The following is a 22,931-nucleotide window of genomic DNA, read 5'->3' as shown; positions in this document are numbered from 1 at the left end:
CCGTTGTTTAAAAAAGGATCTAAAAGTAAGCCAGGTAACTACAGGCCAGTGAGCCTGACATCAGTAGTGAATAAATTATTGGAAGGTGTTCTGAGAGATTGGACATACAAGTATTTGGACAACCAAAGGCTGATTAAGAATAGTCAGCATGGCTTTGTGCGTGGTAGATCGTGTTTAACGAATCTTGTAGAGTTTTTCGAGGAGGTTACCAAGAAAGTAGATGAAGGAAAGGCTGTGGATGTTTAGTAAGGACTTTAGTAAGGCCTTACATGGACTTTAGTAAGGCCTTTGACAAGGTCCCACATGGGAGGTTAGTTCAGAAGGTTCAGTCGCTAGGTATCCATGGAGAGGTTGTAAACTGGATTCGAAATTGGCTGTGTGGGAGAAGACAGAGAGTGGTAGTGGACGATGATTTCTCAGACTGGAGGCCTGTTGCTAGTGGTGTGCCTCAGGGATCTGTGCTGGGGCCATTGTTGTTTGTTGTCTATATCAATGATCTAGATGATAATGTAGTAAATTGGATCAGCAAGTTTGCTGATGACACTAAGATTGGAGGCGTTGTGGACAACAAGGAAGGTTTTCAAAGCTTGCAGAGGGATCTGAACCAACTGGAAGAATGGGCCAGAAAATGGCAGGTGGAATTTAATGCTGACAAGTGTGAGGTGTTGCATTTTGGAAGGACAAATCAAGGTAAGACATACACAGTAAATGGTAGGGCACTGAGGAGTGCAGAGAGGAACAAAGGGATCTGAGAGTTCAGATACATAATTCCCTGAAAGTGGCGTCGCAGGTAGACAGGGTTGTAAAGAAGGCTTTTGGCATCCTGGCATTCATAAATCAAAGTATTGAGTATAGGAGTTGGGATGTTATGGTGAGGTTGTATAAGATATTGGTGAGGCCAAATTTGGAGTATTGTGTGCAGTTCTGGTCACCTAACTACAGGAAGGATATCAGTAAGATTGGAAGAGTGCAGAGGAGATTTACTAGCATGTTGCCAGGTCTTCAGGAGTTGAGTTACAGGGAAAGATTGAACAGGTTAGGACTTTATTCCTTGGAGCGCAGAAGAATGAGATTTGATAGTTTACAAAATTATGAGGGGTATAGACAGAGTTAATGCAAATAGGCTCTTTCCACCTAGATTAGGAGAGATAAGTACAAGAGGACATGGCTTTAGGGTGAAAGGTGAAAGGTTTAGGGGGAACATTAGGGGGAACTTCTTCACTCAAAGAGTGGTGGGAGTGTGGAACGGGCTGCCATCTGATGTAGTAAATGCGGGCTCAATCTTGAGTTTTAAGAATAAATTGGATAGATACATGGACGGGAGTGGTCTGGAGGGTTATGGACTGGGTGCAGGTAAATGGAATTAGTGGGATAACGTTTCGGCACAGACTAGAAGGGCCGAATGGCCTGTTTTTTCTGTGCTGTAGTGTTCTATGGTTCTATGTAAGCCCTTTCATTCCCGGAATCATCCTCGTAAATCTCCTCTGAACCCTCTCCAACATCAGTACATCCTTCCTAAGATATGGGGCCCAAAACTGCACATAGTATTCCAAATGAGGCCTCACCAGTGCCCCGTACAGCCTCATCAATGCTTCTTTACTTTATACACTATACCTCTCGAAATGAATGCCAACATAGCATTCGCTTTCCTTACTGCCGGTCCGACCTGGTGGTTAACCTTTAGGGTATCCTGCACGAGTACCCCCAAGTCCCTTTGTACTTCTGTACTTTGAATTTTCTCTCCTTCTAGATAATAATCTGCCTGTTTATTTCCGTTTCCAAAGTGTACAACTGCACATTTCTCAACATTGAATCTCACCTGACATTTCCTTGCCCATTCTCCTAAACTATCTAAGTCTCTCTGCAACCTTTCTGTCTCCTCAATACTCCCTACTCCTCCACCTATCTTGGTGTCATCTGCAAACAGCCACAAAACCATTTACTCCATCATCCAAATCATTAATGTACAAAGTAAAAAGAAGCGGTCCCAACACCGACCCCTGCAGAACACCACTAGTAACCGGTAGCCAACCAGAACAGGATCCCTCTATTCCCACCCTTTGCTTTCTGCCTATCAGCCAATGCTCCACCCATTCTACTATCCTAGGGCCACCATCCTCAATCATTCCCTGTCTGACAACTCCTTCATCCTAAGAATCAATTGTGAACTTCCTCTGGACTGATTCCAGTTCAAATATATCCCCCTTTAAATAATGAGACCAAAACTATGCAGAACTCCTGGTGTGTTCACATTAGTTGGAGCAAGACTTCCCTATTTTTTTACTTCCAGTGAGGCCAACATCCTACTTTTCTTCCTAATTATTTGTGGTAGATGCAATTTAATCCTAATAAATGCATTTTGGGAGGTCTACTATGGGTAGGACATCACCATGAATGGTCAGACCACAGGAAGTACTGAGGAACAGAGAGACCTTGGTGTACAAGTCCAAGGATCCTTGAAGGCAACTGCACAGAGAAGTAAGGTGGTGAAGAAGGGATACAGAGCACTTCATTTCATTAGCCAGGGCACAGAACACAAGAAAGGGATGTTATTATACAACTTCATAAAACAATGGTTAGGCCACAGCTGTGTTCAGTTCTGGTCACCACACTACAGGAAGGATGCGACAGTGCTGGAGAGTGCAGAGGAGATTCACCAGGGACGGAGGGTGTCAGTAACAAGGAGAGACTGGAGAGACGTGTTCTATTCCCCTTGAAGCTGAGGTGGGATCTGATAAAGGTATATAAAATTATGAGAAGGATGCATAAATACTGAGAAACTTTTCTCCATAGCAGAGGGGTGCAAAACCAGAGGGCCTAGATTTAGAATAAGAGGTTTGGGGGATGTCTGAGGAAGAATTTTCCCCCCAGAGAGGGGTTGAGATCCTTCCTGAACTGCTGCAGTCTCTTTAGTGAGAGTGCTGTTGGGAAAAGGTTCAAGGATTTAGACCCACTGATGACGAAGGAAGGATGATACATTTCCAAGTTCAGATGATGTGAGACTTAAAGGGGAACCTATAGGTGGTGGTGTTTCCATGTTGCTGTTGCTCTTGCCTTCCTTGGTGGTAGAGGTCGTGGGTTTGGGAGGTGCTGTCAGAGTAGCCTAGGTAAATACCTGCAACATAGTTTGTGTAAGATTCATGCTCCAGTCACAGTACACTGGTAGTGAAGGGAGCAAACTATAGGGTGGTGCAAGGGGTGTCAATCAAGTGGGCTGTTTTATCTTGGATGGTATTGGGCTATATTACTGCTGGAGTTGCACTCATCCAGGCAAGTGGAAAGTATTCCACCTCACTCCTGACTTATACAGTGCAGTCGTTGGACATTGGAAATAATTCCTTGCACAATGGCAAAGAATTATCGCAATGAAAATAGGAATAAACAGGGCACAAAATGGAGGAAAGCTGCCTGATTCTTTTTTATTTATGGACATGGACTCCTGACTTAAAGGAATATAACAGGGAGTGTAGGGGAGACATCATCCTATTACTGTTTAAGAAAATAAAAAGAGCCACAAAACTCTGGAAAATGTGTTGAGTCACCTGCTGAACTTCTTCGCTGCTTTACTGTGGATTGTGCTGCAGAACACAGCGCTTGACGTCATCACAAACAGAGCTGTGGCGAGAGGATTATATCAGCCAGTCTTCGTCACCGCTCAGCCTTTCCAAGTCCCAGAAAGGCTTGTTAATCATCCTACAATTAGCACTTCAAGGATTATCAGCAGTGGACTTCCAGGGTGACAGATTTCTATTTACGCATGTATATAATATTCACACACCATCTGGTAGCTCTCTTCCTGCATTCAGTAATACTCTGCTGAAAAGATGTTAAGATCTCAGATCGTACCTCACTCTGAGCATTGAAACAAAGTCCCAACAGTGCTGGTGGCAAAGCAAACCCTGCCCTAGGTGGAGTAGTTGTGTGACCGTGGGCAGCTGTGGCATGTCTAGCATCACCATGCGATGAAACAGAAGCTCCTCAAGACCACAACCACCCAGTCAGAAGAGCGCCAATAAGTAACTCACCGGTGAAAAAGACCTCCGATGCCTGGCTGCTAAAGGAGCTCTCATGGGACAAATGGGAATAAACTCCTCTTCTTCTTGCACAGTCCCCTAGGATTGGGAATGACTTGCTGCTACTCCAGTTCTGCAACTTCTGATTGGTTGATGAGGCCCACAGACTCACGTGGGGCAGGAGGTGTTTGAGACATGGGTAGTTCACAAGGTGATGGACTCTTTCTGCCACTTACACTGCACCTCTGTGTGCTCCTCACAAATGGCCCGAGGTTCTCAGTACTGTCTCTGATGCTCTTTCAGCATTTTGAATAGTCATGAGCCAGGAATTCCTGCCCTTTGGTGGAGACCAACACCAGGAATTCCTGCCCGTTGGTGGAGACCAACAGACCACAATCAATGAGGATAGGCAGCAATACCCTCAGCACGATTATTCTCAACATTGGTGCCTGACAAGGCTGCATCCTCAGCCCTCTACTCTACTCCCTATACACTCATGACTGCGTGACCAGATTCTGCTCTAACTCCATCTACAAGTTCGCAGATGATACCATTGTAGTGGGCCGTATCTCAAATAATGATGACTACAGGAAGGAGATAGAGAGCTTAGTGACATGGTGTCATGACAGCAACTTTTCCCTCAATGTCAACAAAACAGCTGGTCATTGACTTCAGGAAAAAGGACGGTGTACCATGACCTGTCTACATCAATGGTGCTGAGGTCGAGAGGGCTGAGAACTTCAAGTTCCTTGGAGTGAACATCACCAACAGCCTGTCCTGGTGCAATCACATAGATGCCACAGCCAAGAAAGCTCACCAGCACCTCTACTTCCTCAGGAGGCTGAAGAAATTCAGTATGTCCCCTCTGACACTCACCAACTTTTATCGATGCACCATAGAAAGCATCCTATAGAACCATAGAACACTACAGCACAGAAAACAGGCCATTCGGCCCTTCTAGTCTGTGCCGAAACAATATTCCGCTAGTCCCATTTACCTGCACCCAGTCCACAACCCTCCAGACCTCTCCCGTCTATGTATCTATCCAATTTATTCTTAAAACTCAAGAGTGAGTCCACATTTACCACATCGATGGCAGCCCGTTCCATACTCCCACCACTCTTTGAGTGAAGAAGTTCCCCCTAATGTTCCCCCTAAACCTTTCCCCTTTCACCCTAAAGCTATGTCCTCTCGTACTTATCTCTCTTAATCTAGGTGGAAAGAGCCTACTCACATTTACTCTGTCTATACCCCTCATAATTTTGTAAACCTCTATCAAATCTCCCCTCATTCTTCTGCGCTCCAAGGAATAAAGTCCTAATCTGTTCAATCTTTCCCTGTAATTCAACTCCTGAAGACCCGGCAACATATTAGTAAATCTCCTCTGCATTCTTTCAATCTTACTGATATCCTTCCTATACTTAGGTGACCAGAACTGCACACAATACTCCAAATTTGGCCTCACCAATGTCTTATACAACCTCACCATAACATCCCAACTCCTATACTCAATACTTTGATTTATGAATGCCAGGATGCCAAATACCTTCTTTACAACCCTGTCTACCTGCGACGCCACAGCTGCATCACGGCTTGGTATGGCAACTGCTCTGCCCAGGACTGCAACAAACTGCAGAGAGTTGTGGACACAGCCCAGCGCGTCACGGACACCAGCCTCCCCTCCGTGGACTCTGTCTTTACCTCTCGCTGCCTTGATGAAGCAGCCAGCATAATCAAAGACCCCACCCACCCGGGTCATTCTCTCTTCTCTCCTCTCCCGTCAGGCAGAAGATACAGAAGCCTGAGGGCACGTCCCACCAGGCTCAAGGGCAGCTTCTACCCCACTGTGAGAAGACTATTGAACGGTTCCCTTATACGATGAGATGGACTCTTCACCTCACGATCTACCTTGTTTTGATCTTGCACCTTATTGTCTACCTGCACTGCACTTCCTCTGTAGCTGTAACACTTTACTCTGTACTGTTTTTACCTGTACTACCTCAATGCACTCTGTACTGACTCAATGTAACTGCACTGTGTAATGAATTAACCTGTAAGATCAGTTTGCAAGACAAGTTTTTCACTGTACCTCGGTACAAGTGACAACAATAAACCAATACCAGTACCTACACCAGGCATTCCTGCCTGTCGTTGGAGACCTAAACATTTTCAAATACAGTTCAGAACACCTATGAATCATTACGTCTGTCCATCTGCTAATCCTGTGCTGCGACGGAGCTCAAAAATGAAATTAGAAAATAGGAGACCATTCAGCCCTTCATGCTGCTGTACCATTCAACATCATGGCTGATCATCCACTTCAGTGCTTTGTTCCCCAGATCTCCTTATCCCTCAAACTCTTTGGCATTCAGAAGTATATCTACCTCTTTGAATATGTTTTGTGACTTGGGCTCTGCTGCTCACTGTGGCAGAGACTTTCACAGCTTCATCACCCTGAGGACATTTCTCCTGACCTTGGGTTGAAGTTACATATCCTGTATCCTGAGGCTGTGACCCTGGTACTGGACTCTTCAGCTATCAGGAACATCCTCCGTGCTCAGTCTGTCCAATCCTGTTAGATTTTTATGGGTTCCATGAGACCCCTTCTCATTCTGTTATACTTTGATGAATATAGAGTCACTGAGTATACGGCACGGAAACAGGCCCTTCAGCCCAACTCATTCATGCCGACCAACTTGCCTCCCTGAGCTGGCCCATATCCCTTTAAACCTTTCCTATCCTGTCTAAATGGCTTGTAATTGTACCTGCCTCTAGCAGCTCATTCCATATACCCACCAACTCTCCCTATCCCACTTTTAAAAGCCTCCCACTTACTAGACGTCCCTTTACCTACAAAGGGCCAATCTCCCAATCAAACTTTGCAAGTTCCTCTCGAATGCCTTGCCCCAATTTAGGTCTTTAACTTGTGGACCAGTCTATGTTGTTCCATAACTATTTTAAAACTAATAGAATTATAGACACTGGTCCCAAAATGCTCCCCCACTGACAGTTCAGCCACTTGTCCTGTCTCATTTCCCAATAGGAGGTCCAGTGTTGCCCCGTCTCTAGTAGTGCCATCTACATGTTGCATAAGATTTTCTTGGACACTTAAATTCTTAGCATTATGGCAGTCCCAGTCAATATGAGGGAAGTTAAAACGACCTACTATTACAACCCTATTATTCTTACAGCTATCTGTGATCTCCCTATGTACTTGCTCCTCTAATTCCCACTCACTATTGGGAGATCTACAGTACAATCCTTATAACTACAGCCCTTTGTTCCAGGCAACATCCTGTTGAATCTCTTCTGCACTCTCTCTCTATTGCTACCACATCCTTCCTGTAGTGTGGTGACCAGAACTGTACACAATACTCCAAGTGCAGTCTAACCAAAGTTTTGTACAACTACAACACTGACCTCTGTGGCACCACATCCATTTATTCCTACTATTTGTTTCAGGAGGTTGATGTCAGGTGTGTGAATGATGTGACCTGCCCAAAGAACCTGACTGAGTGTAATTAGGGCCTCAATGCGAGAGAAGCTGTGGCATTCTGTGCCTATCACAACCAGCTCCTTGTTACAAACCTCACTGCTGGACCACAATACTTTGACTTCCCAGTTCAGGAAAGGGAGTTTATAGAGTGCCTCCGGGATGCATTCTTGGAGCAGCTGGTACGAGAGCCGACCAGGGAGAGGGCTATTCTGGATTTAGTGCTGTGTAATAAGCAGGATTTGATAAGAGAACTCGAAGTGAAGGAGCCATTGGGAGGTAGTGACCATAACATGATAAGTTTTTATCTGCAATTGGAGAGGGAAAAGGGCAAATCAGAAGGGTCAATTTTGCAGTTGAACAAAGGAGACTATGGAGCCATGAGGGAGGAGCTGGCTAAAGTTGACTGGGCGGGCATCCTAGCGGAATTGTCAGTGGAACAGTAATGACAGGTATTCTTGGGAATAATGCACAAGGTGCAGGATCAGTTTATTCCCCAGAGAAGGAAAGACTCAAAGAGGGGGAAGGGGCCACCGTGGCTGACAAAGGAAGTCAGAGATAGCATTGTGTTAAAAAGGAAGAAGTATGGCAGAGCCAAGCTGAGTGGGAAGATAGAAGATTGGGAAATTTTTAAGGTGCAGCAGAATTTAACTAAAAAGGTAATTCGGGAAGAAAAAATGAGGTACGAAGGCAAGCTAGCCAGGAATATTAAGGAGGATAGCAAAAGCTTTTTTAGGTATGTGAAGGGAAAGAAGTTAGTTAGGAACAATGTTGGGCCCTTGAAGACCGAATCGGGTGAAATTATTATGGGAAACAGGGAGATGGCAGTCGAATTTAATAAGTACTTTGGATCTGTCTTCACGGGGGAAGACGGAAGAAATCTCCCAGAAGTGAGGATGGACAAAAGGCAGAGGATGACAGAGGAACTGAAGTGGATTGACATTAGGAAAGAAATGGTGATGGGTAGACTAATGGGGCTGAAGACCGACAAATCCCCAGGTCCAGATGGTCTGCATCTCAGGGTACTCAAGGAGGTGGCTCTAGAAATTGTGGATGCATTGGTGATCATTTTCCGATGTTCCTTAGATTCAGGGTCAGTTCCTGAGGATTGGAGAATGGCTAATGTTATCCCACTTTTTAAGAAAGGAGGGAGGGAGAAAATGGGGAACTATCGTCCGGTTAGCCTAACATCTGTGGTGGGGAAGATGCTAGAGTCCATTATTAAGGATGAAATAGCAGCATATTTGGATAGCAATGATAGGATTGGGTCGAGTCAACATGGATTTACCAAGGGCAAATCATGCTTGACTAATCTACTGGAGTTTTTTGAGGATGTAACCAGGAAAATAGACGAGGGAGATTCAGTGGATGTTGTATACCTCGACTTTCAGAAGGCATTTGATAAAGTGCCGCACAGGAGACTGGTGGGTAAAATTAGGGCTCATGGAATTGGGGGGCGGGTACTCACATGGATAGAAAACTGGTTGGCGGATAGGAAACAAAGGGTAGGGGTGAATGGATGTTTCTCAGAATGGCAGGCCGTGACTAGTGGGGTGCCACAGGGCTCGGTGCTGGGACGGCAGCTGTTTACGATCTATGTTGATGATTTAGATGAAGGCATTGTGAATAACATTAGCAAGTTTGCTGATGATACAAAGTTGGGTGGCAGTGCGACATGTGTAGAGGAAGTTAGGAGAATTCAAGGTGATTTGGATAGGTTGGGTAAGTGGGCAGATACTTGGCAGATGAAGTTTAATGTGGATAAGTGTGAGGTTATCCACTTTGGGAGCAGGAACAGGAAGGCGGATTATTATCTGAATGGTGTGGAGTTAGGTAAGGGGGAAATACAAAGGGATCTAGGAGTCCTTGTTCATCAGTCACTGAAAGTGAATGAGCAAGTGCAGCAGGCAGTGATGAAGGCTAATGGAATGTTGGCCTGTATTACAAGGGGAATTGAGTACAAAAGCAAAGAGATTCTTTTGCATTTGTACAGGGCCCTGGTGAGACCACTCCTGGAGTATTGTGTACAGTTTTGGTCTCCAGGGTTAAGGAAGGATATCCTGGCTATAGAGGGCGTGCAGCGCAGGTTTACGAGGTTAATTCCGGGGATGTCGGGACTGTCTTATGCTGAGAGGTTGGAGAGACTGGGATTGTACACGCTGGAATTGAGAGGGGATCTGATTGAAACATACAGGATTATTAAGGGATTGGACAAGATAGAGACAGGAAATATGTTCCAGATGTTGGGGAAGTCCAGGACCGGGGGCATGATTTAAGAATAAGGGCTAGGCCATTTAGGACAGAGGTGAGGAAAAACTTCTTCTCCTAGAGGGTTGTGAATTTGTGGAATGCACTGCCTCAGAGGGCAGTGGAGGCCAATTCTATGGGCACTTTCAAGAAGGAGCTAGATAGGTTTCTTATAGATAGGGGAATCAAGGGATATGGGGACAAGGCAGGAACAGGATATTGATTGTTGAGGATCAGCCATGATCTCAAAATGGCGGTGCAGACTCGAAGGGCCGAATGGTCTACTTCTGCTCCTATTGTCTATCAGTGGGTCAACCGCTAGTGATTCAGGAGCACAGCCTCTGTGCAGCCAACCAGTGCCTTTGGGTCTGTGATTGCAGTGTGATTCATTGAGGAGTGCTCACTGATTAAATACATGGTGGCATCCTGGAGCTCCACCTGGTCACTGATGGGAATGCTTGGCAAATCTACATGGACATCATAATTAAATTCTGCTGCTGCTTAGAGCACATGCAGTTCTGGGCTGTAGTTTTGCCAGTCTGGCACTTCCTGTCCAAGTTGTGTCTGTTGCTCCTGCATGGTCTCCAACACCAGGGATGGGAATTGTTCCATCACACTCCTGATTTGGGTCAGGAGGAGACTCACTCACTTGGTATCCCCAAGTTCATCACAATTAGTACCTGTGAAGAGACTCTTATGTTCTCAAGACCAGTTTGATCAGAATGAGGAAATTCAGAAGCAAAAAATCATAATCAAGGCTTTTGTGGACTTGGAACATTAAGGGGGCAAAAGCAGCTCTGCGAGCATCTGAAGGCTGAGGTCCAACGTAGGACCTGCGACCAAAGATCAAATAATGGGTGTAAAGAGTGCAGGAGATCCAGTAACAAGCTCACAACCACAACAAAGGCCGTCCGTGCACCTCAAAGATCTCTTCAATCAAGCTTTCATCTTTGACACAAAGTGTCTTTGACACAAAGTGTCTTCAACTCAATTCTACAACATAATATCTGCCACAACCTCAGTACTACTGCAGCCTAACAAGAGATTGAAAGTGCAATGAGTTGAGAAACAACAACGCCTCTGGAACAGATGAAATCCCTGCATAAGTATTAACAGATGATGGAGACCTGCATCAATTCACGACATTGTCTTCCTCATCTGGGAGGAAAAGAAGCTTGCATGACAGGGGATCTCAGAGACTTCATAGTCATGACTATCTTCAAGAAGAGATGTCTGAATGCGTAATTACTGAGGAGTTGCCCTGCCACAGGAAAGATGATTACAAGAATCAAAGAATAAACCTTTGGAGGCACCAAAATAACTACAGCTTTTCTTTGAACAAGGATTTTTTGACAAACACCTGAGAGCATGCATAAATCTTTATTTTAACGTCCCAACCAAGGCACCAATGCCTGAGAGTGCAGCAATAACATCCATTTATAGAGTACTTCTAATGCTGCTAAACACCCCAATGTGTCTACACTAGCAATCTTGATGGTGAAGTCCGTGACACTGGTTGATTATCATCACAGAATAATTTTCCATGTCAAGTTATGTGCATTATCCAAGGGACAGTTCTACTAAGTTTAATACTAGACGCAAAATATTAATGTGCCAGTTATTGTAAGGTTGGCTGGGCTGGGTGTGTCTTTGTGAATATTTGCTGGCTAGATCAGGTAATTAGTCCACACGGTTGACTTCTTAGTAAAGCTTGCCAGAGCACTTCAGATGGAAGGGTGTAGGTCAAAAATTACAAAGGGGCCAGACCATCTGCTCTCCTACCCTAATGAATCCAGAATGATACCAGAAAGGGTCCTGTATCAATTCAGCAATTTCATGTGACATTAGTTCTTTATTCAGATTGTTTAATTAGCAAGTTAAATTTCCCACCAGACGTGGTGAAATTTGAACTCATGTCTCTGGTTCAATAGTCCAATACATAACCAAGAAGCTTTGGTAACCTTTCAGTAACAATCCATAATCTCCAAATTTAAAGGTTGAACTGAGGGCAGAGTGTAAAAAAAAATTAAACGCAATTCCTTGAGTGTGAAAGGTTGAGATCTAATTTAAATGTAAAGTGTTGACGGTGTTTTTCAGAGCATATACGAGATCTAGCAAGTAGTCCACACACTGCCCAATGCTAAAGCATTGTTATTTTTGAATAGTGGTGTTACATTTGTTATCTTCCAATCTGTTAAGGCATTTTCATAATCTTGCAGCCTCTGGAAGATCAAACCAATGCCTCTGCAACTAGGTCTGTTGGACACAAGGATGTAGGCCAAGGGAAATGTTTGACTTTAATCTTCATTTTTCCCTTTTTTTTAACTAATATTAATATTCTTGCTCCAGGCTCTCATTAAATCCTGATTACGTATGGTACATTTACTGTCACTTACTGCAACAGGATCTTTAATTCAGAATGTTGCTTTGTTTTACTATAAATTTTAATTTGGTTTCCAATACCTCAATACCAAAGCATTAATTCAGTCAAAATACATTTTCACAATTATTCACAACACCAGCCCACCCCGGATGCTCCAAGAACAAGCCTGAGTGTTGGATCACTGCTAGCATTCAAACCTCTCTCTATGCCTCTTGAATCTAAGAGGATATAAAATTAAGAGAGGAAAACAGATATAGTTTCTGGAATAACACTGAGGTACCTAACCTTTCCGCAAAGCTTTAGTACTCACTATTCCTTGGCAGGAGAGCACACTGGCCTACCAAGGTTGTGAATCGAGTTTCTTGCATCCATGAAATTATATACTCCTCCAATAGGTTCCCCTCCAGTGCTTGAGAAAGGAACTGTTCACAGCTGAGAAATCTGGACCCTCTACCTCCAACTGTCTGTGCTGCACTGTCCTGTGTTCTGAAGTTAACTAGTAGATCAGATAGAGGCGACATCTGCAGGTTGCCCCAGAACACTCTGCACAAAAGATGCATTTCACTGTGTGTTTCGATGTACATGTGACTTGTGTGACATGTACATAAAGAAATCTATCTACCTACGTTGGCTTCCCACATGTACATCGAAACACACAGTGAAATACATCTTTTGCGTAGTGTTCTGGGGGCAGCCCGCAAGTGTCGCCACGCTTCCGGTCCAACATAGCATGCCCACAACTTCCTAACCTGTATGTCTTTGGAATGTGGGAGCAAACCGGAGCACCCGGAGGAAACCCACACAGACATGGGAAGAATGTACAAACTCCTGACAGACAGTGGCCGGAATTGAACCTGAGTCGCTGGCGCTGTAATAGAATTATGCTAACTGCTACAAAAGTGTAACTAGGGAGAGAATAGGTCCCCTTATGGATCAATGTGGTCGTTTGTGTGGAGCCACAGGAGATGAGTGAGGTCTTAAATACTTCTCATTTTTTCTCTGGAGCATCAGAGGCTGAGAGACAAGTATATAAAATTATGAGAGATGTAGACAGGGTAGATAATCAGTCTTTTTATCCCTAGGCAAATCTTTGAATTGGTATCATGCTCAAAGGACCTGTTCCTGTGCTGTACTGTTCTATGTGTGTCTGTATTTACCATGGAGAAGGTCATGGAAGCTAGGGAATTCGGGAAACAGTGATGTCCTGAAACGCATCAACATTATGAAAGAGGTGGTTCTGGCAGCGTTGAGGTGCATAGAGGATAAATCCCCGGGGCCTGACCAAGTGTGTCCGAGGGCATTGTGGGAAGGTAGGGAAGAAATCGCAGAGGCCCTGGCAGAGATTTTTGTATCTTCCTCAGCTGTGGGTGAGGTACAAGGAGACTGAGAGGGTGGCTAATGTTGTGCCTTTATTTAAGAAGGGCTACAAGGATAAACCAGGGAACTACAGGCCAGTGAGCCCAACATCAGTGGTGGGCAAGTTACTGGAGGAGATTCTGAGACACAGGAACTACCTGCATTTGGAAGAAGTAGGCCATGGAATAAAGGAGGTGGGCAGGTCATGAGGGTGGGGTAGGGGAAAGAGAAGGGGTGAAGGGGCCACAGGAATGAAGGAAAACAAAGTTGGGGGGAGTGGGAAGGAAAACAGAGGGGAGTGGTTACCAGAAGTTGGAGAAATTAATGTTGATGCAGTCAGGTTGGAGACTGCCAAGACAGAATGAGGTGTTGCTCCTCCAACCTGCATCCGGCCTCAACAGGGCAGTAGAAGAGGCTGTGGACAAACATGTCAGTATGAGAATGGGAAGTAGAATTAAAATGGCTGGACACTGGGAGACCCTGGCTGTTGTGGCGGACGGAGCGAAGGTACTCGATGATGCGGTCCCCTAATCTGCATTGGGTCTCACCGATATTAGAGGAGGCCGCACTGGGAGCACCGGATACAACAAATGACCCCCGATGGATTCACATGTGAAGCGCTGCCTCACCTGGAAGGGCTGTCTGGGACCCTGAAATAGTGGCGAGGGAGGAGGTGTAGGGGCAGCTGTGACACTTTGCACGGTTGCAGGGAGAAGTGTCTGGAGGGTTATCGGTGGGGAGGGACAAGGAGACAAGTGAGTCGCGGAGGGACCGATCCGTACAGAAAGTGGGGAGGGGGGGTGGAGGGGAGGGGAGATGTGCCTGGTGGTGGGATCCCATTGGAGATGGCAGAAATTGCCGAGAATGATGTGTTGGATGTGGAGGCTCGTAGGGTGGCAGGCAAGGACAAGCTGAACTTTATGCCTGTATGCTTGGGGGGGGGGGGGGGGGGTGGGTGGTGAGGAGATGGGGGAGGGCAGACATGTGGGACCGCACAGTTCTGGTTGCTGTGCTATAGGAACGATGCGATTAAGTTAGGGAGGGTGCAGAATAGATTCACAAGATATTGCAGGGACTGGAGGGCGATTTATAAGGAGAGACTGCATAGGCTAGGACTGTTCTCCCCGGAGTGTAGGAGGCTGAGGGGTGACCTTATCAAGGTTTATAAAATCATGAGGGGTGTAGATATGGTGAATGGTCACAGTCTTTTCTGGGAGTCTAAAACTAGAGGGCAGAGGTTTAAGGCGAGAGGGGAAAGATTTAAAGGTGATCCCCCTTTTACTCCCCCCCCCCCCACACACACACACACACACACACACACACAGAGTGGTGGGTGTGTGGAACAAGCTGTCAGAGGAAGTGGTGAAGGTAGGTAAGTGATTAAAAGACATTTGGATAGGTACATGGATAGGAAAGGTTTACAAGGATATGGGTCAAATGCAGGCAAATGGGACTGGCTCAGGTAGGCACCTTGGTCAGATGAGTTGGGCCAAAGGGCCTGCTTCTGTGCTGTATAATGATAGGACGCTAACTTTTCTGCATCTGAAGTGTTGATTGTGGGCAACACATTTTTAGCACTAGGTTTTCTGTAGCCTCACTGGCAACTTATCAGATATCTCCACTACCTTCCAACCATAACCTCAACACAAGATCAAGACTACCACATTGGTTATTTATATTAAGCTCAAGCTGCAATGTGAAGCAAGTGGTGTTGTTACTGCTAAGTCTAAAACGTACCTTCTAGAAGCCAGGCCAACAAAGGGATGAACCCTGGACTCTCGCTGATGTACTGCAAGCCTTTCAGGTTAATGCTTACATTGTACAGGCACATCAACATTAGTCTGGAAGAGAATACAATTTCCCGATTAAACCCTTATCTGCAGATTTAATCAATAAAACCTTTCGTAGTTTCTTTAACTGCTCCTTTCGTAGGTAATGAAAGAAATTACAGTTCCAAAAGTATGCCAGAGTCACTGAACCCATGCCAGCTATTTACAGGAGGATATAATTTCTGGGAGGGGAGTGACCTGCTACTTGAAGGAGGGTGACATGGCTGGCAAACCCAAGGATGAGGACGTTCATATTACTAGTGGAGTCAACGGATTAGACTCCTGCCCATACCTTTATTGTTCCAATAAATTATGAGGAATCACCTGAAAATTTCCCTCAAGGAACATCACATATATGTAGCAATAAACAATCTGCTGGAGGAACTCAGCGGGTCGAGCAGCCCCTGCATCAGGACTGTGTCTCCATCAGAGATATGTAGAAATTCTCAGTAATGTTTTCAAGGTAATGTGGTCGTTGTTGGCTGTAGCTTGTGTCTGCTGAATCATAGAACATAGAACACTACAGCACAGTACAGGCCCTTTGGTCCACTATGCTGTGCCAACATTTTATCCTGCTCTAAGACCTATCTAACCCTTCCCTCCCACATAGCCCTCCATTTTTCTATCATTCATGTGTCTATCTAAGATTCTCTTAAATGTCCCTAATGTATCTGCCACCAGAACCTCTGCAGCCTCTTCCACGCAACCACCACTCTCTGTGTAAAAAAACTTACCCCTGACATCCCCGTTATACCTTCCTACAATCACCTTAAAATTATGTCCCCTCGTGTTAGCCATTGTCACCCTGGGAAAAAGTCTCTGACTGTCCACTTGATCTATGCCTCATCATTTTGTACACATCTAACCAAGTCACCTCTCATTCTCCTTCTCTCTAAAGAGAAAAGCCCTAGCTCGTTCAACCTATCCTCATAAGACATGCTCTCCAATCCAGGCAACATCCTGGTAAATCTCCTCTGCACCTTCTCCAAAGCTTCCACATCCTTCCCATTGGGGTTTGATTCCCATCGCTGTCTGTAAGGAGTTTGTACGTTCTCCTGTGTCTGCGTGGGTTTCCTCCGGGTGCTCCGGTTTCCTCCCACATTTTAAAGACGTACAGGTAGGTTAATTTGGGTTTAAAATGGGCGTCACGGACTCGTTGGGCCAGAAAGGCCTGTTACCACACTGTAAATAAAATTTAAAAATTAAAAAAAATTTAACTTAAATTTAATGAGGCGACCAGAACTGAACACAATACTCCAAGTGTGGTCTAACCAGAGTTCTGTAGAGCTGCAACATCACCTCGCAGCTCTTGAACTTAATACCCCGACTAATGAAGGCCAACACTCCATACGGCTTCTTAACAGCCCTATCAACCTGCATGGCAACCTTGAGGGATCTATGGACGTGGACCCCAAGGTCCCTCTGTTCCTCCACACTGCTAAGAGTCCTTCCATTAATCTTGAATCATCTACAACATCCACAGGAAAATGCTTATTTGATGTCACAATTAATGAACAATCTGAACATTGCAAGAGGAAAAGGTAGATTAACTAAATGGAGAGAGACTGTCAATGAGTGAGGTTCAGAGGGATCTAGGTGTTCCAGTGAATGAATCACAAAAAATTAGCAGGTCCAACAAGTAGTTAAGGAGGCAAGTGGCATTTTGGTCTTCACTGCAAAGGAGTTGGAGTTCAGAAATAGGGAGGTTGTGTTCCAGTTGTACAGGGTGTTGGTGAGGCCTCACCTGGATACTGAGCACAGTTCTGGTCCACCTCCCAAAAAAGGATAAAATAGCACTGGAGGTAGTCCAGAGATTTACCAGGCTGGTTCCTGGGATGAGAGGGTTGTCCTTTCAAGAGAAGACAGACAGTGTGCATCTGTATTTCTCGGAGTTTGGACAAATAAGGGGTGACATTACTCAAATATATAAGATCCTAATGCTGGACAAGGTAGATGTCGGGATGTTTTCATTAGTGTGAGAGTCATGAACAAAGGGACGTAGCTACAATGGGCCAGTTATTTAAAACTGAGGAACATATAAGTTTCTTCTGAGGGTAGTGACTCTCTGCTCCTCACTGTGATAAGAGGCCAGATCATTAGATATATTTAAGGTGGAGACAGACATACATTTGAAACATTGAGGAATTGAAGGTTATGGGGAACTGGTACAGAAGGGGAGTAGAGGCCAGCATAGATAGCCATGATCTTATTGACTAGCAGGGCAGGCATGAGGGGCTGAGTGGTCTACTCCTGTTCCTATTCTGTTCTTGTGTCAGCCCTCCAGCAGCATCCCAAGTTTGTCAAGACTTGGGATCCCTGCAGCCAACAGGAGGAACAAACCAGGATTCATCTATTAGACCTCCTACTACCCTTTGTCACCCATAACACAGCAATAGACATGAGGCAAAGAGAACATGGGATGATGAAAACTTTTGGGAACCAAAGAACCAAACATCTATTTATCCTCATCTTTCAGGGGATTTTCTGTGATTTATTGAAACTATCATCTAAAGGAGTCCTGATGCAGGGTTTTTGATCGGAAACATTGACAATTCCTATCCTCCTGTTGTCACTCTTGAACGGACCTCTCATACACATTTGAACTCTGATCTCCCAATATACCTTGAGTAATAAAAGACCGCAGATGCTGGAATCTAGACGAAAAACATGATGATGCTGAAGGAACTCAGCAGGCCAGGCAGCATCCGTGGAGAACAGCAGGCGGTCAACGTTTCAGGTCAGGACCCTTCTTCAGGACTGAAGATAGGAAAAGGGGAAGCCCAATATATAGGAAGGAAAAGCAGAGCAGTGATAAGTGGACAAAAGAGGAGAGGCGGGGTGGGCACAGGTGGTGATAGGGAGATGCGGGGAAGGATGGGGGAGCAGATCCACGGGGGTCCCTCGATGGATCCACTGTTTGAGTCCCTGGATGGAGGTGGTGTAGGGACACCTGTTGCAGGTAAGAGGTAGTGATAGGCAGGTGGGGGAGAGGAGGGGAGAGCAGATCCACTGGGGGATGGGTCAAAGGTAAGGAGAGAGAGAAAAAAAAGGTAGAAAAAAAGGCTAGGAGAAGAGAAGAAGCATGGTGGGGTGGGGGGGGGGGGTGGGATTTGTGGGGAAGGGGGGTGGGAACTACCTAAAGTGGGAGAATTCAATGTTCATGCCATTAGGCTGCAAGGTTCCAAGAGGGAAAATGAGGTGCTGTTCCTCCGGTTTGCACTTGGAATTCTCCTGGCAGTGGAGGAGGCCGAGGACTGACATATCAGTGATAGTGTGGGAGGGGGAGTTGGAAGTGACTGGCAACGGGGAGATGCAGATCGTGGTTACGGACAGAGTGCAGGTGTTCTGTGAAACGGTCACCTAGTCTGCGTTTGGTTTCACCAATGTAGAGGAGAAGCTCGTATCCTCGTACCTGGACACTATCCAGCACCTCATTTTCCATCTTGGAACCTTGCAGCCTAACAGCATGAACATTGAATTCTCCCACTTTAGGTAATCCCCATCCCCCTTCCCCCACACCCCCCCACCCCACAACCCCCCCCCACCCCCCCCCCACCTCCCCACCCCACCCCCACACCCCACCCCGCTGCTTCTCTTCTTCCCTTTCCTCGCATTTGTTTCTACCTTTTTTCCCTCTCTCTCCTTACCTTTGACCCATCCCCCGGTGGATCTGCTCTCCCCTCCCCCCGCACCTGCCTATCACTGTCTCTTACCTGCGTCTACCTATCACCACCCTGTGCCCACCCCGCCTCTGCTCTTTTGTCCACCTATCACTGCTCTGCTTTTCCCCCCCATATATCGGGCTTCCCCTTTTTCTATCTTCAGTCCTGAAGAAGGGTCCTGACCCGAAATGTTGACCGCCTGCTTTTCTCCACGGATGCTGCCTGGCCTGCTGAGTCCTGCATTCTGTTTTCCTTTTTACTACCTTGGCATACTTATGTATGGCATGATCTGTCTGGATGACACGCAAACAAAAGCTTTTCACTGTATCTCAGTGCATGTGACAATAATAAACCAATGCCCTCAGAGATGCTGCTCGGCCCATTGAGTTCCTCCAGCAGACTGTTGTTAAGCCACTATCTCCATTGTTATCCTCACTCAGGAAACTAAACTAACAATTTAAACCGGGGAAGTGATGTAGCTTTAATGCTGATGTGGGCAAGGCATGGAAAAGTTGGTAACGTGAGCCCCTCCATGCACCAATGAGACCAGCACAGTGCAGAATTCACTGGCTGACAGAACACTAACCTCTGTGGGGGGGGGGGGGGGGGGGGGGGGGGGGGGGTTCTGACAGCATCAGTGAGGCTCTGGGAAAAGCCATAAGTTGCAGCTATTCCTGAAGAGTAAGAACATGGTGAATGGTGGCTGGACATTCAAGGCCATTGTGACTTGGTGTCACCCAGCTACCATGCCTTCAAAAACATTCTGTAGCTTCTGGTTGATTAGGAATCAGCTCCTCTAGAATGAAACACCTTTGGGAAGATAAATCAGGGTAGGACATTCACAGTCAACAGTAGAGCCCTGGGGAGTGTTGTAGAGCAGAGGGACCTTGGAGTACATGGTCCCCTGAAAGTGGAGTCGCAGGTAGACAGGGTGGTGAAGAAGGCATTTAGCATGTTGGCCTTCATCAGTCAGGGCACTGAGTATAAGAGTTGGGATTTTATGTCACAGTTGTACAAGACTTTAGTGAGCTGCATTTGGAATACTGTGTTCAGTTTTGGTCATCCTGCAATAGGAAAGACACCATCGAGCTGGAAAGAGTGCAGAAGAGATTTATGAGGATGTTGCCGGGACTTGAGGGACTGAGTTATGCAGGTTGGGACATTTTTCATTGAAGCAACGTTATCTGATAAAGGTGTATACATTCATGAGGGGCACAGATAGGGTCAACGTGCATAGGTTTAAGGTGAGGGGGGAGAGATTTAATGGGAACCTGAGGGGCAACTTGTTCACCCAAAGAGTGTTCAGTCGATGGAACTAGCTGCCAGAGGAAGTGGTTGAGGCAGGTACATTAACAACATTTAAAAGGCGCTTGGACAGGTATATGGATAGGAAAGGTTCAGAGGACTAAATGGGACTAGCTTAGATGGGAATCTTGGTCAGCATAGACCAGATGGGCCAAAGGGGCCCATTTCTGTGCCATCTGACTCTATAACAGTCAGAGTAAAGGAGCCAAGGTGGATGGGTTTCCTTTTCTACTTAGGAATTTAATTCATGAAAACCAAATCTTTGCTTTTCTCCGAGACTCACACTTTGAGCTTTGTGCAGAGACCAGCCTTCATCTCCGCCAGGAGCTGCAACAGTGTCTCCAGTAGAATCTGAGCAGAATTAACCAAGAACTCCCGGCCACGGGCCACAGCAGCCACATCTGCAATTAAAAAAAAACTCATATACAGCATAAATAGATAAGCACACAGAAAGTAAACAGCTGCCTGTTCCTTCACTGTCAGAGTTACATTAGTTGAAAATGTACTTGCACTCACAGGTCAGTGATCCATCCCTAACTCTCACCACCAATCACATTGTTGGGTTTGGGGTCAGTGGGAGAAAGGTGGGGGAAGAAATCCTACAGTGGTAGGATTTTTAAATGGGTGGGAGGAGGCTATAATATACCTGCAGCAGCTGTAAGACAGGGGAATCACTGTATGAATGCTGAATCACAACAGTGATAGCAGAGTGATGGTGCCTGAAGTTAGCTCATGATGGCAAAGAATCTCCAAAGCTAGAGGCCCCTGTGTTGATGTGTTGTCAAAAATCAGGCAAAGGATCACATATTTGGCATCAAGGGTAAAGATACAAGATGTAGCCTTAATGAAGGGCAGTGACCATGGCAGGAAGCATCATCCTTTGTAACATTTGCATCAAGCTTTTCAGGCAAAGTTTGGTTACCAACCACACAGTGTTAACCAAAGAAGCAAGGTACCAAACAAGGTTGATAAAAATCAAAATGGAAAAGCCATATGGAGATGAAAGCTGGGCAAGAAATGCAGAGAAAAGACAAATACAGTATGTAAAAATATATGTACAAGTTCGGAGCAGGAGTATTGGTATTGGTTTATTATTGTCACTTGTACCGAGGTACAGTGAAAAACTTGTCTTGCATACCGTTCGTACAGATCAATTCATTACACAGTGCATTGAGGTAGTACAGGGTAAAAACAATAACAGAATACAGAGTAAAGTGTCACAGCTACAGGGAAGTGCAGCGCAGGTAGACAATAAGGTGCAAGGTCAAACAAGGTAGATTGTGAGGTCAAGAATCCACCTCATCAACTGTTCAATAGTCTTATCACCGTGGGATAGCTGTCCTTGAGACTGGTGGTACGTGCCCTCAGGCTCCTGTATCTTTTGCCTGATGGGAGAGGAGAGAGAATGACCCGGGTGGGTGGGGCCTTTGATTATGCTGGCAGCTTCATCAAGAGGTAATTCAGAGTCCATGGAGGGGAGGCTGGTTTCTGTGATGTGCTGGGCTGTGTCCACAATTCTCTGCAGTTTCTTGCAGTCCTGAGCAGAGCAGTTGCCATACCAAGCTGTGATTCATCCAGATAGGAGTAGGCCACTTGGCCCCTCAAACCTGCTGCACCATTAAATAAGATCATGGTTGATCTTACTGTAACCTCAACTCGCCATTCCTGTTCACCCATGTTAACCTTTCACCTCCTTGCTGATCAAGAATCACTACCTTTGTATTAAAAATATTCAAAGACTCTACTTCCACTGCCCTTTGTGGAAGAGAGTTCAAAAGATCCCCTAAGAGTAAATAAATCACCTTGTCTGTCCTAAGCAGAGGTAACTCCCTATGTTTAAAGAGTGACCTGCTCAGTATTCCAGAGACCTTGTAAAATGTCCACATAAACAAAAGGGATGAACTGTAAACCAGTCAGACTCAGAGTCATCAGATGTCATAATTATTTTCAGATACATTAGGGGCAGAAGAAACTTCAGAGCAGGATTATTATCTGATGGTCTCAGTGTTCATCTCCATTCACAATTCCTCTGGAAATGTAGCAGCCACATTGGCTCAAAGCAGAAAAGAACATTCAGCCTTGAGCTGATGAGAACCCAGTATCTCTGTGCCACTTGCCAGTCTCCAATGACGTGAAGCCCAGTCTGACCATCCTCAATGTCTGGTGTGTCACCAGTGATGAGATAAAAAGAGAACTTGGTTCTGAAGAAGTCATTATCCTGAAGTATTAATTCTACTTCTCTCTCCACAGGTGCTGCCTAACTTGCTGCTTATTTCCAACATTTCCTGCTTTTATTGAGGTTTCCAGAATTTGCAGTTATTTTGCGTTTCATTGACAAGAAGCTGAACAGAACCAACCATAACCATGAGAGCGGCAGAGAGTGAGTTCTCTGCAATGAGCCACCTCACCTCCTCAGCTGATGATGACCTGTTCTCCTGGCTTCATCACCTACAAGGCTGAAGTCAGAAGTGTCCTTTACTTTGTCATTCTCAAGCTGTAGATTTACCAGCAAGGCCAGTGTTAATTGCCCATCCCAGTTAGTCCTTGAGAATATGGTTGTGATCCACCTTCTTAAACCGTAGCAGTCACCTGGTGGGAATGCACCCACAGAGATGTTGGGATAGGTGTTTCAGGATTTAGATG

General features: G+C 45.6%; 1 protein-coding gene across 1 annotated transcript in view; it reads right to left on the bottom strand.

The window, feature by feature from the left end:
* The window catches only part of hsf2bp (heat shock transcription factor 2 binding protein), a 67,949-nt gene that overhangs the window by 7,693 nt on the left and 37,325 nt on the right, over positions 1 to 22,931 (bottom strand). The window contains exons 7-8 of the mRNA XM_052014502.1: positions 20,572 to 20,689; positions 15,230 to 15,333 (exon numbers count right to left, since the gene is read on the bottom strand). Of these exons, the coding sequence (XP_051870462.1) occupies positions 15,230 to 15,333; positions 20,572 to 20,689 (222 nt within the window). The remainder of the gene's footprint in view (positions 1 to 15,229; positions 15,334 to 20,571; positions 20,690 to 22,931) is intronic.

This window comes from Pristis pectinata, chromosome 4, assembly GCF_009764475.1.
Source record: "Pristis pectinata isolate sPriPec2 chromosome 4, sPriPec2.1.pri, whole genome shotgun sequence".
NCBI classification, from domain to species: domain Eukaryota; kingdom Metazoa; phylum Chordata; class Chondrichthyes; order Rhinopristiformes; family Pristidae; genus Pristis; species Pristis pectinata.
Note: the sequence above shows the minus strand (reverse complement) of the source record. Positions and strands in the feature narration are given on the sequence as shown.